Here is a 19,801-nt window from a genome sequence, read left to right on the forward strand (position 1 = left end):
TTAAACATCCACTGATGTCCAAACAGAAAATATCTGTTTGGGAAGCAGAGATGGATGACCAACAGAGAAAACCCATGGAAGAAAAAACAAGAGAAGATGCATCGTATGTGATGTTGTAGAGGGTATAAAAAGTCTCCAGATTTCTGCTGTTATGCATAGATGTAAAAATTTTCATTTTTTTCATCATTTGGAGTGACATAGTTACAATAAAACGAATGCTTTTGGAATTGAATACAGCAATCAGTCTTTAGTTTAAGTTTATCGATAAGGCATATTTTGACTTGGCAATATTTGCCCCGATCTTCTCTGCAACATCCCATCAAATCAGTCAAATTATGCTGGAATCTCCTGAGCGTCGCTCATTTAAACTAATTCCAGGCTGGGCGTGCAGGAATGAAGACGTTATTTTACCTGCTTTAAGTAATGAAGTTATTTTAGTTTAGTTCTGTTGTGTTAACCAACATAGACAGTAACGCGTGTCTGTTCATACTAGGGCTGCAACTAATGGTTTTTTATCAAATCGATTAATCTGTGTTTTATTTTTTTGATTAATCAATCAAGGGCGTAGGTTTGATTTCAACTTTAGTAGGGACACTATTGGTCTGATGTAATTGGTTCTATGCAAAAATAGGCATGTACGTTTTTTTATGCTTGACGGGAAAATCAAGGGTATATTTCGTTTAAAGAGAAAATCAGCATTTCTTGCTACATTTATACAAATTTTATAAGTAATACACACACTAGATGCTGTTTATCAATGTCTGAAGCTTAACTGGTTCTGATGAGTGAGGAATTAGAAATTTTGTCCACTTTGAAAAGGTTTGAATTTAAAAAATTACCAGCGACTAAGACAGTAGGTAAATCTGTGCCGATTTAACAGAATATAGTCTAAATATGTCTGTTATATGTGGATTTATACTTTTTATTTTTATTTTGAAGATATATGGAATTGTGCAGCAGTAAATAGAAGTAAAACCCACTCTTTTAAATGTTCTCTTTGTATCATGAAACAAAGCCAAATAATAGATTCAATACTCCAGGTAACAATTAATTTATCACTAAATAAGTTAATGATTATTTCAATAATCGATTAATCATGATTAATTGTTTCAGTCCCAGTTCATACCTTGACTAAGGCCGATACATAAGCTTAAAAAGCATGATGCTGCCACCGCCGTGCTTTATTGTGGGCATTGTGTTGTTTTAGTGATGTACTTGTGATTTTTGTAGAAGGCACGCTGAAAAAATGTTTTTTCAACTAACTTGTCCACACATAGGGCTAAAATGGATACCAAATTTGTAAATGCAAAGCTTGTATTTTGTATAAAAAACTGCAGGTATTTATATAAAATACCAGCTATGCATTTAAAAATGTGTTTAATTTTGAAAGGGAACTCCAGGTCCTGGTAACCATTATTTCTCCACTTGATGATGACTCGTCAATTTGCTTCATGGTATTTCTAAATGTGCGGTCATTCTTTCAGGCCCTTCTCCTGAATGATAAACTTGTTCCTCTGAGGAAAGCTCAGAGCTTTTATTTCAGGTCAGTTAGAGTCCTTTTGAATGCTAGTAGGTGTAGTCCGCCAATCAGCCACTTCACCAGTGGTGCAGCTGTGTTTCATTATTCATTTTTGAGTCTGAGTCATAGTTGAAGAAAAGGGCATCCCAGCAGCTTGTGCAGACTTTTTATATCCACTATTTAACTGAATGTTTGGCTTTTACTTTTCAGATGAACCTCAGGGAATTGTTTATCAATTAAAGCCAGGCATTTGTGAGAAATGTACCAAAATGTATGGCTTCAACATTACATCATCTTGGGAATGTAATAAAATACAAACTACAACTTGTATCGATGTAATGCTTTCGCAGCCTCATGCATACAACTCTAGTCTGAGGTCCAGAGGGTATATTTACATTACCAAAGGCTTCCTGAACCTCCTAAAGTCAGTGAGGTGTTTGGATGAGTGAACTCATTCACAGTGAAAATGGAAGAGCTCCAAACAGCACACTCAGAATGAGATGGACTATTCCCTGTCACTTAAACACACCACACAGACTAGAAATGGAGGACGGTGGCGTTGCTTTGTGGAGAAAAAAGGGACACGAGGTGAAGATCAATGAGAGACCACAGAGGGAGAGGGTGACAGCAGTGAAAGGGATGGAGTTAGCAACCTCTGTGGTGAGCTGCCAGCGGCTGCAGTAGGTTCCCGTTGGCGTCGAAGACCTGCCCGTTACTCAGCCGCTCCGTCCCGCCGCCCTCCTCGTTACTCAGCTTCTCCAGGACCTCCAGGGAGGAGAGCCGCAGGGGGATGAAGGGTCTGGGTTCCGGCGACAGACTGGGGGGCTTCTGGGGGCCGGGGGTCACCTTGGTGGCTAACAGTGTCCTTCGGGTTTGGTGAGACTGTAGGTTCTTCCGTAACCTGAAGGGGGCTGGGACCATGAGGAAGAGGTTTCCGGGCAGCATGGCCTTCTTCTCTGCAGCTGCCGGCTTCTCCTGCTGAACCGTGGCCTGCTGCCTCTCGTGACGGAGGATAGTGGTGAAGCGGGTGTAGGAGGCTGGGCAGGAGCCTTTGCATTTACTGGGCTTGAGAAGCAGTTGATGGTTTAAGTGGTGCAGGAGGTGGTGGTGATGGTGCTGCAGATGGTTCTGCTGGTGAGGGGATGCAGGCGGAGTTTTTGATTCACTGGCACTTTGGTGGACACATTCTTGTGGATTTTTATTAAAGATCTGCTCTACTTCAGCCTCAGTGTTACAGGGGGACTCTGTCCTGTCGTCATGTCCGTCCCCTGAGGAGGAGGCAGCTTTATCCACTGTACAGTTCCCCGCTGATGAGGTTCTTAAGTCGTGGCCCTCTGCCTCCACCAGAGAGCAAACATCCGTCTTTGTGGCGTTAGCCACCAGAAGGGCCTCGGCTGAGACTGCAGACGCCATGCAGGGAGGGGAGGGGCTGTGGCTGGGGCTGTGGTTTTGGCTGGAGTGCAGGGTGGGCAGGGAGGAAGAGCGGCTGGGAGCAGAGCTGGACCGCTGAATAATCATTTCGAACTCACTGACCCGAGACGACACGTTGTCCCGTCGAACGCTCCCGCCGTCCACCGCCTCCGACCTCTCGCCGTCACCCTTCGCCTTCTCAAACAGAGAGGTCAGACTGCGGACGCTGCCTTGGGGGCTGCAGCCGACAGAGCTGGGCCTCTGGATGTGATGCATGGACCTGTACAGGCTGGAGAACTCAGATGCGCTCCTCCGGATGGCAGGGAAGACACCTCTGAGGCCATCCCTGCACTCAGCACCACTATCTGATAGTTGAGCGCCCTCCTCTTCCTCTGCTTCATTACAGCACCCTGTGTAGATCTCCTCACAGCTGTGGGCCTTAGGCTGCCTGACAGCATCAGTCCTGCTGTCCTGATTGTCACCACTGGGTGGCAGCAGCTTAGGCTTGAACTTAGAGGGCAGGATCTGCGGTATGCAGGCTTTGGCAGCAGATAGAGGCTTCTTACTCTTACACTGGTCACCTATTGCATTACTGGCAAGAACCGTTCGACTATTTACAGAGGAGCAGGGTGAAATTATATAGCCATTCCCACCTTTATAATCCACTGGCAAGCATGCAGGACAACAGAATAAACAACATGTTAGATTACAATGATCACAAGATTACACACGTACACACTAAAACAGTTAGCCACATTTCTAAGTTCAAAACCAAATTCCATCGAAGGTGGATGAGAGGAAGCTGACTTGATGCCCTGCGCATCAAGCAGAGATGACTGTCGAACTAACAGCATGAAACTGCATGGCGATGTTTCCTAAAAAAATGGAGCAATCTGACAGCAACCTGTTTCATCAACACGGCGAGGGTGCAGACAGCATTAAAACAGCTAGATGCCATGAAATGTTATGTGATGTTGGAGGTTATTTCAGAAGAGCTAAAACTAGTCCCTTGTTCTTCAACTAATCTTATTTAAAAGTCTTGCATAAACCACAAAGTTCAGCGTATTTTAAGGGGGATTTTATGCGACTGAGCGGCACAAAATACTGAGCAGTTGTGAAATGCTTCACAAATACGTATGAAGCAACTTGTTCTACCTTTGCTGCATCCTCTGCATGGTTTGTAGTAAACAGAACTTCCTTATCAGGGTGGTCTCTTCCACAAAGGATTGATTTTTGGACTCTATGGCTGATATTTGTCCAGTCTGCAGAGTTTTCTACCTGACCTTGGGTTCTTTACAGCTCCTAGAGATTAAACATGGGTCTGTTTCTCTTATCAATGCTTATGCATGACAAATTTTTCCCTCAGCTGCAACTTTTTTTTTTTGGACTTTACCCAAATGTACAGCCATGCTGCTGACATCGCCCCAATTCATCTGCTACTCTGCTAGCAGGTCACGTCGGCTCTGAGTGCAGGATTCAAGTCTGCTAGATAGAAATGCTGGAACAGAGATTTATCAGAGATCGGGCTAATTTAGATATCCCTATTATATCAGGATTTCCCTAACAGATAAGGAAGAAAAAAGCCAACTGTGGAAAGAAAGTCTAAAAAAAAGTGATGTTTTTATAACCATGGGTGTTTTTTCTTCCACTTCACAGCTCTGTGCTGCTGTATTTTGGCCTAAAACATAGAATCCCACCAGCATACAAAAAAGTTTCTAGTTAAAATGTGGCCAACTGTGGCAAAGTTAAACTTTCTAAATACTTCTGCAAAACACTGAATGTTGCATTAACCTCCTACGCAAAAACTTTCCATTGTTTGATTTTTGCAGAATCTGTAGGCGAGGCTGTCATTACGCCGTTTCCCTACTAGTTTCTAAATTAAAAATAAATCCCGAGACAATCATCTTCTAGTTGTCGGTTCCTGGTGAGAGCAGGCTCGTGACTGCAGCCCAGATGGTGCAGGGAAATGACACAACACTTTCACATGCTGCGAGGCTGACCGATCCGCCACATTCAAATCCGTCAGGAAAACACACCCCGAGGAGGATGATTCTGAGTTTTATTCATGGCATATGGCGAGTAAAGAGTCACTACCCTGGCCATGGAAACAGCCCAACTGGAGAGTCAGTTTTTATCTTTGTAAACAAAGATATTTTTTTTTCTTCTGTTTTGTGGGCATAAGACTAAAACACATGATGAAGGGCTCGGTTTCTTACTTTCTTTGGGCTTGTTTTTTTTTCTGTTTCATGAACAGTGAGTGACTCAAATGACTAAGGTGGTGGTGGGGGCCTCAGGCAGGAGTTCAGAGAGAAGCATGTTAGTCAGTTGACTGGATGGGTGATTTTCAAACAGCATAGTTGCATATCTATTATCAGAATCTTCTTTTTTCTGCATCCGGATTATAACTGCCATTTAAAATGCCCAGCTTTAAAAGTGCATGTTTACTCTGCTCGGTACATTGGGTCAAAGTGTCCCCTCCTTGTATCTCCTCTCTGCTCTGGCATTCCAGCTCCTGACCCCACACTGACAGCTGACTTCCTCATGCCTGCCCACCCTCTGTGTCCCCTCCTGTTTATCTCACAGCTCTGTTTATCTCACTAGTACCTCCTCATCCATACCCTCTGTGCTCCCTGGCTCTAAAACGCTCTGAAGTTTTGCCCTAAGCCTGCCTGGAGACTGCTAACTAACAGCTGGGGCTGGAAGGGAGGAATGAATCCACAAGGTTAGATTTCATCGACTTAACAAGACAACTTCAAACCCTCCATGAGTTTTCCGAAGCACATGAAAAGATTTACAGGTGCATCTAAATAAAGTGGGACGTTATTGGAAGGTTAATTTATCTCAGTAACTCGATTTCAACACATGAATCTGGCTTGACATTTGTCCGGCGGAGGGTCAGTGGCACCTTCCACAAACAACAGCTCAATGATAAAAAGGCTAGCAATTCAGAGCTGTGTCTAAGCATGTTGAGATAAAAGTTAAGTGGAAGGAAAAACTGCAGATCAGAGATAAACAGAGCTTTGAGAGGACTGTGAAGAAAACCCAGTTTAAGAGAACCAAAGGTAAGTCTAAAAGCTACAATATGACTATTAAAGATAAGGCTATAAAAGGAGATAGAAGTGTTACTTTATGCTACATAATTATTAGGAAAACTTCTGCTAACTTGGCATTGACATTCAGAAGTGAAGGATCTTAAGGCTCATGCTGAAGATGCTTGCTGTTTTGCATTGTGCTTTATAATAGCAAAGTAAAAAAAAGGTGAGTGGAAGGAAAAAAGTGCATGCGCATCGGGGATGCATTCATAAGAAATTTAGAGTATTAGAGTCTGCAGCTGTCCAAGTTTTTCTTTCACTGTAGCGTGTAGAAAACATCCAAAGTTCCAAAATGCTTACTTTAGTATATTCTGCTGTAAAATGATTCTTATATTTTCGTTTTTTTATTGGAGGATTCAACCTATTTCACAGGATGCAAAGCTTTGAGTGGTAACTAGGTGACTGTCAGGGAGTAAACCGAAACTTTTTGGCTTATTTTTCTGACTAATCCAATCACTGACAACCAGTCGCATGGGACACTTGTTTAACAGAGCATCACTTTGAACAGATACGCACATGTTCCACAAACCTGCTCTCTCTTGTTGTGCCTGCACAATCGAAGTACTGCACAGATTATTGCAGTGCCTGCACACTCTCACTCGCATTAAACAAACACCACCTTGCATAGTCTAAAATACGGGATAATTTATCCGACTTGCGGGCGTCTGTGAACAACTATCAGTGTTGGGCAAGCTACTTGTCCAGTGTAGTGAGCTAAGCTATCAGCTACTCAACAACAAATTAAGCTTCACTACACAACAGCTACCACCTAAAGAATTATAGCAAGCTAAGTTACACTAATGTGTTCAAAGTAGCTTAACTACATCAGAAGCTACTTAACGTTGTACCAACCTAATGTCAATTCAAAATGAGTCTGATGCACTGGTTAAAATATTTATTAAAGATCAGCCAATGACATATCACAGTGTAAACATTGCTTTATGATCAGCATATTAAAATAAAAACTAAAGTAATTACTAGTAGACAAACTAGTAAACAATCTGCTGTTATTAGAACCAAATTAAAGGTACTGTGTAGTGTTCTACACACCGAGACATGGCTATGAGTTTGCATTCAATGGACATCTCTAGGGAAAACAAAACCCTACAAAAGACCTCAATTAAACAGTTGATTCAAGTAACAAACAAAACTGTTTACCAAAGAAGGTAAAAAAATAAAGAAGCTAATTAAGAGATACATATATATATGTCTCACCATTTAATTTAATTTCTACCTACATATTTATTCATTGTATTTTTGGAGGCAATTAATTGAATGCTTATTTATTTATTTATTGAGCATTTATTTATTTATGTATTTATTTTATATACGGTAGAGCTGTTCCTCCATAAATAAAAACATCTTGTCTGTGCAAAGCCTAAAAACAGATTTATGTAAACATCCTGTCAGGTAACCTAGGCCATGAAAAGACAATATGGAAGTTTCACTACTGCTCTCTAATTAGAGTATCTTAGTGGCACATAGATATGGGAGAATTATCCTGCCATAATGCAAGAGCACATCATTTCAATTTGAGAAAAGAATTTCATCTTCTTGCTCTCAAAACTTATAATGCTCACACTCAAAACATGCGCTCTCTCTCAAATATTTTCTCTTCTCTCTGTGTTTCTTCTCTCAGATTTAATCCTTCTTGCACAGATATTTTCTCCTCTCGCTTGCCTCCTTTTCTTCGCGCACAAACCGCGCTCTGTTACGCTCGCAAACCCGTAGGCTCTGCTTGCGGATTTGTTTTGCTCTCTCAGACTGCAGTTGGATCGTTGCCTAGCAACCTTTCCAGCCAATAGAACGACAGCCTCGGAAAGGGTGCGCATGTTTAACTCTACTGAGTGTGCCTCCGCTACTACGCCACTTATAAGAGCGTCAGCTGAAACTGCTATTTACAGTAGCTTGTGGCTGATTGTTGTTTCAAAATAGAAAACCTGGTTGCATTTCTAAGTTTTGCCCTGGATTTTGTAGCGTTTGTGGACGCTGCGTCGCTACTTGATCAAAACAATAACGTCGCTACAGGAAAGTTACTTGATAAACAAAGCAGCGACGCTACGGTGAAGCTACTGGAAAATGTAGTTAAACTAATAGCTTCGCTACATGTAGCGGCGCTACTGCCCATCACTGACAACTATCTATATCAGGGAGACTTGGGATGTCTGATGTAGTTCAGTTTGTTGCTCTGAGCTCATTTTTCCTTACTGATATACATTGAAACTCTGCAACAAGTTGCCATTAGATTCCAAACACATCCTCCAACTGTTCCGTAAAAATTCAAAAAATATCCACTGGACTTGGTTTTCAAGATTTGAAGACGTTTCGCCACCTCTCCAGGAAGCTTTCTCATTCATTGAGAATTGAGAAAGCTTCTTGGAGAGGTGGCGAAACGTCTTCAAATCTTGAAAACCAAGTCCAGTGGATATTTTTTGAATTTTTACGGAATGACTATGACTTGGATGACTGAGAACCTTCATCAGCATCCTCCAACTGTGACATTCTTTGTGTTGAGCTACTTCTAAAACTAGAGAGAGAACCAGAGGGGTAATATTAGCAGTAAAGTGCTAACTGAGTGAACCTTTATTTCATTTAAAAGGCGGAGAAGCACAGAGTCCAAGTTGCTTGAGGTCCAATGTAAAGTTTTCCCAGTTTGTGATGATTTATCACCATTTTTATGGAGTCCCATGCCAGAATAGCAACGACCAGATCAGTTTTAGAGGAGATAAATTCATTTTACGGAGAGTATCTTTCAGAAAGAGCGGCTAACACATTTTATGTACACATGCTGTACAGCAGAGTCTGCAGATATGCATGTGTTAAAGTCAGTTCTCTGTCTACAGTCTAACAGCAGCTTATTCCTCGGTCTGGGTTTCACCAGACATTCAACTAACTACAACATAAAGAGCATTTCTATCACACTGAAATCAATATGGTGAATCAACCTTTCAGGCTAGTGAGGCCTCATCAAAACAACCTTTAATCCTCTCCTCTAACTTAACTCTAATAATCATCCAGTGTTAAAATTCCTCTTTATGGGTCTCATACAATAATTAAAGGAAATATTGAAAACTAAAAGCATTAGCTGGTATGGAATAAGCTTTGGTCCAACATCCTTTAAAGTAGGGGTGCACCGATAAATCGGCCGGCCGATCGATCAGCCCCGATTTCCCTAATTTAGGGTGATTGGTGATCGGCCGATATTTACATATGAAACCGATCTTAACTACCGATCTATTTACCTCCGCGAGTGTCTTAAAATCAGTTGCTATTCCATATTTTTTCTGATCTTTTGTTGAAGTTTTGTTTTTTGAAATGTAAAAAAATCAAAAGACCAATGTTGTAGTCTTAAGTTTGTTTTATTTAATATTTATTATTTAATTCATTTCTATTTCAAGGCTCTACCTCTCGGGCAGTTAAAACAAGTTTATAATGGTTCAAGGCTATTGTTCAAGGGCATGCTTTTCAAGAAAAGATTGTAACATTGACAGTGAATTGCGATCTTGTAACAAAGTGTTGGTTATAGCAAAAAAAATAATAAAATCTGAGTCGGCAGGTCAGACTTTTTGAAGATCGGTGATCGGAAATCGGCCGGAAAACTGCAATCGGTGCACCCCTACTTTAAAGGTGGAGTTTATTTTGGTTGCTTGTGTGCTTTAAGTTACTTTTTCCTTCCACTTAACTTTCTACAAATATCTTCAGATAGAGCAAATGATTTTCAATATGAATTTATAAAATAAATATATTTTTTTCCTTTATGTCAAATATAATTTTATGTGCCTAATTACTGAAATAACTCAACCTTGTTGATTGTTTTCTAATTTTTAGAAATGCAGCTGTAAGCGTCAAATCCAAAGCTGCTTGTAGGGGCGATGAATGCTGCGAGGTGATTGGCCGATGCGGGGCAATTCCAGAGCAGAGACACCATGTGTGTTAAAGTGGAGAGGTAGAGAGAAACACATGCATCCCTGTCTGGAAATTTCAACAGATTCCAACATCTGCAGCTCGGTTTTAGAAGCCGTAACAACCCTGGGGTGCCGTCTGCCCCGACCCCATGCGTCCATATACATCCAGGCTTCATGTTATGGGACATATGATAGCTGGCATCCTACCTTTAGAGGAGGAAGAGCTTCCATGGTGCTTGTTTAGAGCCCGCAGACCTTGTAAGGGAATGTCACCGCCCTCCAGGACGGTCTTGTAAACATGTCGGTCGCATTCTGGAGCCCCAGGCTCACCCGTTGATGATCCTCTGTCCTTCTCCACCTCGTTGTGCCCAGACTTGCTTGAGGAGCTGGACCACAAATTGGAGGAAGAGGGATAAAAGCTAATTTAGTACAGCCAGACTCATTAGGAGCTGCGTGGATATGTGTCTTTCTTTTCATAAACGGAGGGCAGCCCTAGCGGGTAACGAGCTGTCATATGGGCCTCATTAAGGGGATCCTGGGCTGTATTCTGTTTTCACATACTTGTGGGACACGCCGCAATTAGAGTGGGAAAGAGCCAAAGCTGAGATGCTAGAGAAGACACTAGCTACGAGAGATATACTGGCATTCCAGGGAGGCCAACAGGACAGATTTCTATAAATATTCCCTCAACATTCCCACTGGGTTCATCAGCCCCTTGCTATGTACCTGCATAGCTACCAGCTTCATCCCGTCATGTGTTACTCATGCATTTTCTCTGTCTTCATTACAGCAAAAGGCTCCGGCAGCTTTGAGACGAATGATTTAAAACTCTCAAAACGTCAAGTGATGTAGGGATACATCCGTGCCTCAACAACAGGCTCTTTCACGGATGGAGAGGGGAAACTATTTGCACTGCTGGCATCATGTTAGCTCTGGGTGTGCAACAAGAATTCACGTAAACGCTCCCGCTGCTGATTTACGGCTGCAGGGTGATGCTAGATTTAAAATAATCCCTTGAGAAGCTTCTAGTAAAACTAAATGCCAAACGGAGTATGACTTAGGCTTCAACGCTGCACACTTCTCTGCTTTCAGCCTGTTTGACTGCAAGAGCTTATATTGACATAACAAAGGGATAAAACAACTTTAGAATGGATTTATTTAAAAAATATTTAGCATTATTAGACTTTACACTCCCTTTTATTTTAAAATTGGGCAGGCAGATGCTATCATTACAGCTGGAAGTACTTTTTAAAAGACATATTGGCTGCAAAAAAAGTTCCTCCTTTACATTTTCTTGTGTTTTTGTACTTTATATATTTTGATACTATATTATTATTATTATATTAATTCAGACATACTGTATTTTTTTTATTGGATTAAAGTCCAAACTTGAAGTAGGCCACCTCAGAATATCCACAGGGTAATTCAAATAACAATCTGCATAACCCTCTTCTGGATAGAGGGCAAAATCCATGGTGTCATCAATCCACACAAGTTTATACGTTCTGAACCACGATGTCATTGCCAGATCATCATACCACCACCACTGTGTCTGACTGCTTCTACAATCTGGTGTCCTTTTTCTGAAACCCTTCAAGCCAGTGTCTGTAGCTTCCAAAACACTCCCTTTGTTGTATTTTCTCCCTGTTAAAATGGAGTTTTTCCTCTCCACTGTCGCTACAAGCATGCTTAGTGTGAGGGATTGCATTTGAGTCAATGAGTCGATGCAATCAACTGGTTTTCCTTAGATAGAAAACTTTGAATTAATCTGACTGGATGATCTGATGAACTGTAAAGTGCCTTGAGATGACTTGTGAATTGGTGCTATATAAATAAACTGAATTGAATTGAATTTTAGAAGGCATTCCTAATTTTTTCCTGAATTTAACCTTTAGCCTACTTCATGCAGTCAGACAGGTTCTAGGTTCCAATGAACCTAAACGAAATGAATATAGTAAATCGCAGTTAATTTATACTTTAAAGGGGTCAGAAAGGTTTGGATAGCCTTTGTTGCTATTGAAGTTTCGATGCGTGAGAAAGAACAAGGAAAGCACTTCCTGCAGTTCTGCTTCATCATGATCGCAACGCAAACCATTTCAGATTATTTCTGCCAGCAGCATGCTGTGTTCCTGCCATTTGAGCTCAATCTTTATTTACCAGGTCTTCTCCCTCTCTTTTCATTTAAGCTTGAGGAGGAGAAAAAAAAAGGAAAAACAAGACGTCCTGCCATAAATTTGGGCCTTGAAGGGAAGTCGGTTTATGAGTAAAGGTTTCCGTTGCAAACATTCGTGCGCTTAAACTCCCATCACCCTTTAATCAAGGATCTCTTCCTTTCAAGTTCTCCAATGACAGACAAATCAATGGAACAAAAAAAAAAGACCTGGGTTTGGGGGGGTTTATTTTAGAAACCCTTGTCCCCAAAGACGTAATGACTGCAGCAGATGTGGAGCAGAAATGAAGGGAGACATTTATTTTCTCTAGACAGTTACCGTGCCGGGGCCCTAAATTCCTTGCATTTTATTGCAGGCTACAGAAATAGAAACTGTCAGTCCCATCAGAAAAAAAAAAAGATCAAAAGCTGAGTAAGATTTGGATTTGAGTTAGATCCATCTGTTGTAATCCAATCAAGAGAAGATAACAGTTTTTTAGTTATGCAGCAGCTTGGAAAGTTCCCTTTATCCCAGTGACACCCAGGCTCCTGTCATTATATAATTTCCTTCCTTCTAGAAACCATATATAAATAAAAACCCATGAAAAACATTAAATTCTGGCAGCTTTATGCATTATTAACAGGATCTCCACAGGAAGCAGCAGTCCCCACCCCTGCTGTGGCTTTACAGGGTCTAGATGTCCCTCACTGACATTTCTCCCTAATAATCACATTAATACAGGAAGGATGAAGCAAGATTTTAAAGCAAATGAACTGGAATAGTGAGGAGATAGGTGGACTTACTACTGCTGCAGGTCGGAGGTTGTTTCCAGAGGGCTGAAGGAGGGGGCACTCTGCAACAAACCAAACAAAGAAGTCATTGATAGATCCACAGGAAGATCTCCTCCCGCTGAAACACAAGCAGCAGCCTTAACCAAGGCTAGATTCTCCTTTTTTTCCCAGTCGGTCACTCGCTGCCGTGTGTTTCTGAATCCAGGGTTACTAAGCTTCTCTGGACGGAGCTTGGCATGGACGGCGGGTAAGCGTGTGTTTTGGCCTGCATGCAAGTTGGGAGAAAACAAGCGGCAGAGTAGAGAGTGGAAGGGAGGGCTGGGCGTGCATTGGTCAGGGGGGCGCCCATGCAGGGAAAGGGGCTGTCACAGGCTCAGCCTATGGGCTGCTGTCTCCCACTGAAGCCACTTCTTTTGTCTGGTATTGAGTCGCTCTCATTACCACTGGGGCAGACAGGGGGACAATTAACCAGCTGGTGGGGCGAGGAGGCCGAATTACACGTATCAACACAGACATAGGAGCTCACCGGCACAGAAAAGATGGAAAGTAAAGCATATTTATTACAGAAAGTGGGAACAACGCCTCTGCAAAAGTAAAACGACACAGAATAATGAGTAGCTTAAAGGTAGAAGGAAAACACTGCTTTTAATGAATGAATATCTGAGAGGCATTGTTTGCATTTGTATTCAGCCACTGTGAGTCAGTATTTAGTAGAAAATACATGCACTGTAGTTACAGCTGAACGTATGGAGTGTTTTATGTTTCTAATAGTTGAGTCAGACTGGAGGAAAAACCATGAAGCTTAAAGTCCTGCAATAGATTATCCACTGGATTTGAGTTTGGACTTTAACCGAGACATTCTAACACGACTTTGTTTTGATTTGAACTCCATTATATCTCTGGCTGCATGTTTAGAGTAATTCTGACATTCAGCTCCATCCACCGTCCCATCAAACCCTGAACAGCTTCACTTCCTCTATTTACAGAAACTTTTTCAGCATCATCCTGCTGCCACCATCATTATTAAACCTACTTCTCTTGCTCTCCACCTGTTTGCTGAGTCTGGATCTCTTCAGATAAGGTTTAATTGTTGGAGTGGATAACTGCACTGGAAAAACATCCAGAAATAAGCAAACATTTCTTAAATTAAGTGTATTTACCCTTAATTTGAGTAGGTAAATTAGATAGTTTGCCAATGCAATGAGTATTTTATACTCTTAAAATAAGACAATACAATTGTGTTTTCTTATTTTAGGTGTAAATTGTCTCGTTCTTTGGCAAAATCTCTCTTTTACCTCCTCAATCCAAGAACAAATGCACTTATTTTAAGAAAAAATTACTTATCTAGATTGTTCTGTAGTTAGTGGATTTTATTTAGCAGTGCTGCACTGCAAAAACAATCCAGAAATAAGTAAAAAATGGCTTAAATTAAGTATATTTAGCCTTAATTTGAGCAGGTAAATAAGATGATTTGCCAATGGAATGAGTATTCCATAATATATTCCATAATATATGAATATTTACTTGAAATAAGACGATAGTTTTTTCTTATTTTAAAAGGAAATTGTCTTGTTCCATTGGCAAAGTGTCTTACTTACCTCCTCAAATCAAGGAAAAACACACTTATTTTCAGAAAAAATAACTTATTGAGATTTCTATTTTTTGCAGTGTGAATGGCTGAATACAGATGCATGTTGCTTTTTTTATTGTAAAGGTAAATGCAAATTGTGTAACTAAGCAAGTAATGCAGCAAAATAAAAAGAAAAGTCCATAGATTTGAAGACTTTTGCAAAGAAATAAGAAAAAAAATGGAGGAAGGAATTTCTTTGCATAATTAAGAGCATAGAATGTGTGAATAAATGTGAGATTAGCTGTAGATGTTATTTAAGCAGAAACAAAACAGTGTCGGGGGTGTGTGTGTGTGTGGGGGGGGGTCATTCATGGAGCAGAGCAGCACCCACCAGCATTCTGAATGGTTAAAAGCCAGCTAATTTTAGCCCACTGTTTCTGCTGCTTTCCTCTTGTTGGACGTCACAGCAGGTAAAAATAAAAGGCCTCTATGAATAAGAGCACAAGTGTTGTTTGCAAATACGATTGCACAATCCCCCCCTCCACCTCAGCCAGCCCGGCCCTGCTGCTAATACCGTGACCGCTCAGCCGCGGCACGGCCAAGCCTCCACTTCCCACACCAGTGACCAGACAGGGAACATTCTGCACTGCTCATTTGCCACAACATGCCTCTCCACCTCGTTGCCGGGGCAGAGTGATCATTAATAACCTTTGAGAATAAGAGCCCATCTTTGTAGGAGCCGAACACCAGGCTGGCAGGTCTGTAGTCGCGTCTATTTATAAAGCTAAATGTTCCATGGCGACTTGGAGAACACACTGAGGGTCAGTGAATAATCCAAAGCTCTTCCTTTGCTCCACCACGTCTTCCATCCCACCCTTCACATCTCTTATCAGGGGGGAAAAAGAAAGCGTCCTCTGACACCCCGCAGGTTATTGGGCTCACACACAACCAGCGTCAGTGGAAAGTAAACAGGAAACAATCAGGGAGGCTTATCTGGGGCAAAGGAATGGAATTTTAATCTGGTTATTTACAAGACGACTGATTAGTGTCATTTTATGGGAACTTTTCTTTATCTGAAGTGGGGAAATGGATCAGTTTCAAATGAACCCTGCCATGTTATCACAGCATCATATTACCCTGGGGTATCCCAGTAAAACCTTTAGAGCGGTAAGCAGGGGGCGATGGTGGAGAGGCAGAGATGGAAGCACTCTATGCAGACAGTATTGATGAAAACAGATTGTTTGTTCACATCCTGCCTCCATTTAGCTCCTTTAAACAAAGCCCCCCCTCCTCCATACACACTACTTCTGCAAACTTAGGTTTCCTGTTAGTGTAACATTTTTAAATAAATATAGACATAGATCATAATATGCACCAAATCCTTATTATTTAAATTGCTGTATTCTATTTTTCATTATTTTTCATGTAGACCCAATAATCTGAAAGATAAATAAAATAAAAATGACCCAAACCGTTTGCAGTAACAACGAAGCTTCCAGGAAGTAAATCTAATTTTTTTTTGTCCTTGCATCTGTGGGTTTGACCAGCAGAGTTTAGTTTCCTGTTGTTCCCGTGAAACTTGACCAACCTCACTGCAAAAACAATGTATAAATAAGTAAAGATTACTTAAATTAAGTGTATTTACCCTTAATTTGAGCAGGTAAGTAAGAGGATTTGCCAGTGGAATGAGTATTTTTACTCTTGAAATAAGATAATTAGATAAAATGCTCTTGAAATAAGACAATGCAATTGTTTTTTCTTATTTTAAATGTACGTTGTCTTGTTCCATTGGCAAAGTGTCTCACTTACCTCTTTAATCCAAGAAAAAATGCACGTATTTAAAAAAACGAAAGACGTAAAGATTCAAATTTTTTGCAGTGCTTCTTTGCAAAGGGCAAGCAGCCTAGGCAAGGCAAATTTATTTGTATAGCACAATTCAGTACAAAGACAATGCAAAGTGCTTTACATGATTAAAATACAGGAAGATAAAACAGAATCAAAGCAAGTAGGAAAAAAAATAATAAATAAATAATAAATAAATAAAATAAAATAAAAAATGCAGAAACAAAAAAAGAATATTAAAAACAGTTGGAAGTTTTTGTTAGATTACATTTATTTATTTGAGGATTTTTTTTCTTTTTCTTTTTTTATGGAGAAGAAGAAGACTTTAGCTAATTTTCCAGTATTTGATTTCTAATTATCTTTAAAGCTGTTAGAATTTGATCAAAAATTTCTCCTTGGGCATTTGACAATTCCCCAGAACCTTGCCTTTTGTTCTACTACCATAGAACTGCAAAACCTTTCCCATTATCTACAGGTAATTTAACTCTGCCTGATACACACCAATCCTATGGTGCCAACCTGGATAACTGGGGGGGATCTCACTCTAGATTACCGACGTCTCAGTAAAATTAAGTACCTTCTGGTGGCACCTACAACCTTCCTCTCAGTCTTAGAGAGAGCCTCACGTTCCTATGCGAGGTCTTTTGGTTCACAGGTGGAACAAAACCTGAACTGCCTTTCTGCTCCCCAAAAAGAAAAGTTATCTTTTATTTTGTCTTTAACATTTTTGTTTATTGCAACATTAAAAGAACCTTATTTTCTTTTAATGAGTATTTGAGTAATGACTCTTTCTTCCAGCTTCTGGTGCCCCACCATCTTACCATCAAGCCCCTGATTATGTGTCTGCAACATGTGGCAGACACATGTTGCATGTTTAGAATAGAAACCAATTCTATTGCGAAGTAGGAGGGAATTAGTTACACTGGGAAAAACGGTTACTTTTTGCACACAAATAAAAAAAAACTGGCATGAAAGGACCATAACTGGGACCAAAATAACTCTGGGCAACGTCCTGCTGGAAGATAATATCTATTGGAGTCACATAGCCTATCCATTTTTTTGTTTTTTTACAGTTGACTGAGGATGTTTTCTTTGATTCCTCTGCTGTTAAAGTTGTTACAAGATGGGGAGAAAATTAGCACGTGGTCATTATAAAAGATCCTGTGGCAGACAGTTCCTCTTCCAAAAAAGTCAAGTACATAAACGGCAAAATAGCACCTGGAAAATGCATGAGGCACCTGATAAAAATACCTGAATAACGACGAGCGAAAAGATCCAAAACTAATTTTAGTTCAAGTGCTTTGAGCTTATGAACTCCGTCTGACTGGCCTCATGCAGAAATACAATATTTAGGAGTAAGAAAATAGTTTTTCTTTCTGTAATTGTTTATTTAATTTCATTTTAAAGCCTGATCAACAAAGAGCCGAACGACCGAAAACAGGAAAAGCTTGGAATGGTGTGAGGGCGAGATGACCAGCACCCGATGAAAGCGCCTCATTAGGGATTTGTAAGAAGGTCCAAACCTGTTTATGGACACAAGCGGAGGTATCCAAGAAACACAGATGACAACATTTCTGCCGAACTGTTTCCTAACAGCTGTCCGAGGCTACCCACAGCTCAGACCCCACTATGCGGCTTTTGTAGTCAAAACAGTCACCATGAGTGGGTCTTTGTAACACGAATCCCATTCTTTCCAGAACCTTATTTGTGTTGATGGGTTCTTATGAACACAAACAGCTCGGCCTGATGCAGGAGGCCTGCTGCGCAGCTCATCGTTCCTCCTCTAAATGCTTAAAGGTAAGGGTTAAGTGTATAACAGAGGTTAAATATGAGAGCACAATGAGCTGGCAGGCTTTTAGCGTTGCCCCCTTTAGAATATGTCAGGTGGCAGTGGGTGTTTGTAGGGGGGGGCGGGTGTCTCTGCGTAACTTAGCGCTGAGACAGAGTGGCAGCAGGCCTCACGTCAGCATATGCTCCACAGATGGAGTCACTCTGGCGGTTGTAGGGGGGCCCAAAGTGATCTTCCTGAGCATTGATACGTGTGGAACTCCGGCTCCAGCTGGCTATGTATATCGATGACCCGATGTTTGACTGGAACTGTCACTGGAGGTATTTTCAGAGTCCTCTTAAATCCCTGATGTGTTATTATTATTAAAGAGGACCATTAGGATCAATTTACAGCTCCTCTCCTAGAGAATAGGTGCCACCTGGTAAAGAAGAGGAATACTTTAAATAAATTATGTTTTTTATGAAAAAACACATAATTTCAGTGACCTCTAACTCCTAAATCAACTTTTTTTTGCTGATAGAATGTATAAACCGATGTCTTGTAGTCCTGTCTACACATAACAGACATTATTTTGACAATTTAATGCAGATTTAATGAAATTGCGTGATTAAAACCACCTGTATGGTGCTCTCCTTAGGTCAAAAATGGTTACTGCATCTGATTTTTGCTATTGGCTTAGCCGGGAATGTGATGTCATTTAGGAGACATCAGCAGTAGCTCTGAGCACCTGTGATTGGCACAGGGTCTGACCAAAGATTGAATGATTTTGTTATAATGGGAAATGGATATAAATCATGTTTAAGCTAATAAAAGTTAATTTAATAAAACATATCAAATGCATCAAAATTGGATAAAAAAGACAGCAAAATCTTTCCAGTCTAGTATAATACCTTGATGTTAGTTTTTTCAGTCACTCTCATGACCTAAAAGTTATATAAAAATGTAGATAAAGAGGAACATGTTGTTATGTGGTATTCGTTTTGTGACATTTAGTCACAATACAAAGAAGTATTAATTAAGAGGTATTGATTTCTGTTTATAGTGTTTGGTTTAGATATTTATTGACGACTATTGCGCATTTCCCGGTCCAAGCTCCCTGCGGACCCTGTTGCAGAGGAATTTCAAATACCGTATTTCCCAGACTATGACCCATACTTTTTCCCACGCTTTGAATCATGTTGCTAATGCAAAGGTGCGGCTTTTTTGTGGATTATTCCTAACTGTACATGACAGGAACATGCTGGAAGCAGGCAGATCGAAGAACAAATGTCGCAAATTCACACATTTTCGACAATTATTCGCTGCATTAAAGCTGTTGAACTAATGAAGAAACTGTGCGCAACTTCTGCAGAGCTGAAATAAAGAGCCGACGAAGCCCCATCTTTCAGAGGAAGCTCCTACTGCTGCAAGCCAACAAGTAAACAGGTGTTCTAGGGGGGTAGGTATGTAGAGCTCCCCCTACAGGTTTGATGGGGGCAGTTCAGCAGATATCAGTGGCTTATACTCTAATGTGGCTTATATAAGTACGTTTCCAGTTTAAAAAAAATCTTTTTTGCTGCGGCTCATATAGAGGTGCAATCTATAGTCCAGGAAATACGGTAATATATGTGCGCATAAGTGCAGCGCTGTGTCAGGACTCCTGTGTGTGTGTTTGCGTTTCTGTGTTTGTCTCCCTTCCTCCACCAGGAGGCGCCTGGTTCTGGCCCGCCTCCTCACACACCTGCTGATGGTTA

At 40.8% G+C, this 19,801-nt stretch overlaps 1 protein-coding gene across 1 annotated transcript in view; it reads right to left on the reverse strand.

Annotated features, from left to right (window-relative positions):
* LOC119782870 (sorbin and SH3 domain-containing protein 1) overlaps positions 1-19,801 on the reverse strand; it is a 102,460-nt gene that overhangs the window by 15,430 nt on the left and 67,229 nt on the right. Inside the window, exons 15-17 of the mRNA XM_038284054.1 lie at positions 12,880-12,929; positions 10,134-10,312; positions 2,173-3,594 (exon numbers count right to left, since the gene is read on the reverse strand). Of these exons, the coding sequence (XP_038139982.1) occupies positions 2,173-3,594; positions 10,134-10,312; positions 12,880-12,929 (1,651 nt within the window). The remainder of the gene's footprint in view (positions 1-2,172; positions 3,595-10,133; positions 10,313-12,879; positions 12,930-19,801) is intronic.

The sequence above is a fragment of the Cyprinodon tularosa genome, unplaced genomic scaffold (assembly GCF_016077235.1).
Source record: "Cyprinodon tularosa strain WSP-4 unplaced genomic scaffold, ASM1607723v1 ctg199, whole genome shotgun sequence".
Classification (NCBI taxonomy): Eukaryota; Metazoa; Chordata; class Actinopteri; order Cyprinodontiformes; family Cyprinodontidae; genus Cyprinodon; species Cyprinodon tularosa.